Below are 4668 nucleotides of genomic sequence, written 5' to 3'. Positions count from 1 at the left end.
ATATTTTGATACTTACCCATGTTGATACATGTAGATCTGGTGGACTCCCATTACCTTCTACATGGAACTTCATTGTAAAAATAAACCTTGGTTGATCCACTCCAGGCAGGCTGTTTAAACTTTTTTTAATATTGAGAATGCTGTAAAGACCAGTTTTATGAATATATCCTTGTGTACATGTGCAAGTTTCTCTAGGTCCTTTTCTTCAAATGGAATTTCTGGGTCATAAGGTATGCACCCTCCAATTTTACTAGGCATTGTCAAAATTATTTCCAAAGTGATTTTATCAACTTATACACCTACCAGAAAGGTATGAGTTCTTTTGCCCATTTTTTTCCTTTGGTATTTTTTTCATTCTTATTGATTTCTAAGCATTCTTTTGGAAGTTATTTCAATGCAAATATATTCTTCCAATATGAAATTTCATTTTGTTAGTAATATCTTTTATCATAAAAATATCTTAACAATAGTGTAGAAATTTATCATTTTCCTTCTATTTTGTAATTTTTATGTCTTAAAAAGTAATCCTTTACCCCAGTGTGGTGAATGCATTTCTTCATTTTCTTCTAAGTGTTTAAAAATTTTCCTCTTCACATTAATGTTTTCAAACCATCTAGTATGTATTTTTGTGTATGCTGTGGGTTAAAGAATCTCAAATCTTTTTGCAGAAACAGTCGTTTTTTAAAAAAAGTCCATTCTTTCACCACTTTTAAAGCTATCTGTCATATCATGCTTTCATCTACAAGTGGGCCTTTTTCTAGCCTATGTTAATCTACTGGTCTATCCTGGTCTGTTGATATCATACAGATTAAAATACTAGAGCTTTGAAGTAAGTCTTGATATCTGATAGGGTGAGATTTTCCTAATTCTTTCTCAGAATTGCTTTGGTTCTTCTTGCTCTTTATTCCACCATGCAAATTTTAGGATTAGCTATATTTCCCATTAGTATCTTTTAAAAACAATACCTGTTTCTTATTTTGTTGGTGGTAAAATGAAGCTATTAATTTTTGTTTGTGGTTGACTTATCAAATCTTTAATATTCCATCACTGATCAATAATAAATAGTACTATTAGAAAAGAGAAAAGGGGAGTTATATATGAGAAAAAATTATGTTGTGACTTGAAGTTGATGTTCCAAATTTGAGGTTGAGAATAGTTTTGATAAAATCGTCCCAACCATGAATATATGAATCTCCATTTATTTTTTCTTTTATGTCCTTTAATAAAGATTAACAATTTTTCCATAGAGATCTTAAGCATTTTTGCTAGATTAATTCCTGGATTTTTTTTTAAAAAAAATATTTCTTGCATTTGATCTTCTGGGCCATTAGTATGGCCTTTTAATTCACCTGCTATTCTGTTGAGAAACCATGTTTTTAGGATTGTGTATGTGAGTGTGCTGCATTCAGATCTCTTTAATTTTGTTGTTCAGGTGTTCATCTCTTTCTTCCAGCAATTATTACACTGAACATGGGTTCTACAACGTTCAGGGGAATTCCACAGGTGCTGAATGGAAAGATGTTTCTTGCCCTAACTGGGATGAAAAGAGGAGACTATTATTTGTCTCCTAAAGCATGGTGGAGGAAGCCTCTCTGATCTTCCTCTGCTCAAACCCTTCTCTCCACCTTAAGAATAGGGAACACTCAACCCATCCCCTTGTCTTTAGTGGACAGGAAGATCCTGCCCCTTCATACCAGTTTGAGATCCTCAGATGTTGAAATGCCAAACTCTGGCAGGAACTCTGACCTTGGCTTCTGAGAAGCTGCTCACATTTGATTCCTCCACCCCTAAGGAAAGAAGCCCCGTTCTTTCCACCAGAATCTGAAACTTGGAGTTAGGAATGGAAGTCATTATGATCCCCCAAATCCACCACTGGTATATTTTCTATTTGTTTCTTAATAATTTGTTAGTGGTAAAAATGAATGCTATCAATTGATGTTTTGGATTTTTTTTCCAGCTTTGTGGTTGGTTGGCCAAATTTTTTATTTAGTATTCCATCGTTGTTCAACATGTTATTTGGGGGAGTGAGGGGCAGCAAATTCGGCAGATCCCCAAAGAAAAGGCAAAAAGGCAACATACGGCCAGGCCAGCATTATCCATCTGCTTTTTTAGACTGAGTGAATACAACTTTATGTAAACATCTGATCTAAGTGATTTCTGTTGTTGCCGATTTGTTTTTAATATTGGGAACACTGAGATTCAGTGTAGAAGACACCCGAAATTGAGTAGCATATCCCACTCCCTCCCCATCTTCTCCCAAAAATCTAGTTGATTTGAATGGACAGAATAAGCCATTTTCCATTTTAGGTAAGCAGATGTTAGTTACAGATCTTAAAAAGCATTCGGATGCAGGAACACTTTTTCCTGTGAATGCTATAGGAGCTAATAGCAGAATACCCATTTGATGAAATAGCCACAAGAAATATTTCTTTGAAATGATTTCACTCTGGGCAGCATTGATCCTTCTACAAACCCCACTTGCCTTATTTATCAGGAAAATTTAGAACGGAAGGAGTCTTTAGAACTTTTACTTCAAAATATAAGACTAGTACTCAGTCATACTTTTAACATGAGCTTGTTGCAACAAACTTAACAATTCCAAACGAAATCAAATGAGTTTTAACTTTTTCCTCCCAAAGCACAAAAATGGAGAGGAAGTTAACAGGAAATTCTTAAACAGTAAAAACAACTCTTCTTTGTTCTAGTCCTTGGGTAGTTACCACAGAACTGGTTCTTCTCTTCTTGAAGACGCTTTTCAGGCCCAAGTCTGTTCAAGTTTAGTATCTACTGCGGCCTCCCCCTCTCTCCGAGCGGCTTCCAAGACGGCCTCCGCCCCTGGGGGGCGCCCTGCGGCCCGACCGGCTGTAGGAATCACGCGGCGGGGGACACCCCCTCTCCATGGACGGGGGCAGCCCGCGATCTGGCCTTCCCACCCGGTCTCGGCCCCCCGAATAGCGGTCGCTGCGGCCGCCACCGTACCCGTCGCGGCCGCCTCCATAGGCGTCGGGAGAGCAGCCGCGGTACTCTTCGTAGCGACCCCCGCCATAAGATGGCGGCGGGCCCCGCGCATCCCCGTAGCTCTCGAAGGGGTCTCGGTAGGAGCCTCCGCTCGGATGATCCGCGTAGTCACGGTCGCGCCCACCGTAGCCGTCACGGTCGCAGTAGCCTCTCGACGGACAGTCGTCCCGGGCACTGGAGTGGCCATAGTCGCGGTAGGTGTACTCTCTGGGCGAGGGGGCAAAATCCCGGGGGTCGCGGGCGCTTGGGTAGTCTCGGCTCGAGTAGCTGTCTCGGGGCGAGTAGCCCTCCTCCCGCGGGCCCAGATAGGGGTCGCGGCGCGGGGGGGGCGGCTCCCGGCGCGGCGGGCCTGCATATCCGTCTCGGCCACGAGCGGCCGAGGCCCTCCCACGCATTCCGCCGCCGCTGCGCGCCGGGCCCGACGGGGCGGCCCTCTTGGGCGGAGGCCCGGCCCTGCGTGGCGGCGGCGGCCCGCGCTTCAGGGGCATGGGGGCCCTGGATGGTTGCAGGTCGAAATCCCCCGCATAGCCGCCGTCGTCGGCGGACCCGCCCCGGGAGAGGGGTCGCCGCGGGCCGCCGCCGCGGGTGCCTCGCAGGCCCCTCGGGCGACCGCGGCTGCGGGGCGGCGGCGGGCCCCGCCGGCTACTCTCAAACGCCGGTTTGGTGGCCTGGGCCACCTTGATGGCCTTACCATCCAGGGACTTGCCGTTCATGTCTCTGGCGGCGGCCTTGGCGTCTGCGGGGCTTTCGAAGGTGACAAACGCGAAGCCCCTGGACTTGGTGGTTTCTCGGTCTTTCATCAACAGCACCTCAATGATGCGGCCATACTTGCCAAACGCGGCTTCGAGGGCTTTCTCGTCAGTTTCGGGGTTCAGCCCCCCAATGAAAAGCTTTCCGGGGCGATCAGCTTCAACCATGTCGGCAGATGGTGTGGTTAGTGGCGGCGGGAGTCGAAGGGGCGGTGCCGACGCGACCTGCTGGCCCCGCTCCCCTAGGGCGGCTCCTACCGGTCGGGCGGCGCGTCGGCGAGTCCGGAACTGCAGCTGTCCCGGGTGCGCAGACGGAACGCTCCGACGGCGCCCCGGGTCTGGTCCGCTCCTAGTGGCTCCCACTGGTTGTGATTGGCCGCTTGACCCTGAAGCTCAGCCCGCCGTAAGGCACGTCAGTTGGGGATTTCCCTCCAGTCTTACTTGAACCACTAACTCAACCCGGGCTCAACTAAGTCTGTAGTTACTCTTGAAAATGCCGCAGGTAAACGAGAACCGTTAGGTGGAAGATTTTTGTGCATTTTTATGAGCATTGTAATGCATTCCAATTCTGGTTACCCAAACCATTTGCAAATAGGGGAAAAATGGAAAATGAAATGAGTAAATATTTAAAAATACTGTTCGTAAATTCTCCCCCGCCCCTATTTGCTGGAGGGGAAGAGAAGACGTGGAGGGCCGCGTTGGATTTTGGAACCGGAAGGAGAGGGAGTCATTCTTTGGGTGCACCATTTTGTTTTTCCTCAGTACCGCTTTCTTCAACTTTTCAGCCTTTAAAGGATTCATGATAATGTTGTAGTCAAACCGCCCTTTAAAGTTATAGCACAGAAAGTTGTCTATAGAACAAAATAAAGACAAAACACGCGAGCACTTGGACACTTCTGAA

The 4668-nt window shown here is 46.3% G+C and overlaps 1 protein-coding gene across 1 annotated transcript; it reads right to left on the bottom strand.

Annotated features, from left to right (window-relative positions):
- Positions 1–2777: 2777 nt before the first annotated feature.
- Rbmxl2 (RBMX like 2) lies at positions 2778–3935 on the bottom strand. Its single transcript, XM_076844175.2, has one exon. The coding sequence runs from the start codon at positions 3933–3935 to the stop codon at positions 2778–2780; it is 1158 nt and encodes a 385-aa protein (XP_076700290.1).
- Between the last annotated feature and the right edge of the window lie 733 nt (positions 3936–4668).

This window comes from Callospermophilus lateralis, chromosome 2 (genome assembly GCF_048772815.1).
Source record: "Callospermophilus lateralis isolate mCalLat2 chromosome 2, mCalLat2.hap1, whole genome shotgun sequence".
In the NCBI taxonomy this organism is placed as follows: Eukaryota; Metazoa; Chordata; class Mammalia; order Rodentia; family Sciuridae; genus Callospermophilus; species Callospermophilus lateralis.
This window is presented reverse-complemented; position numbering and strand designations above follow the sequence as displayed.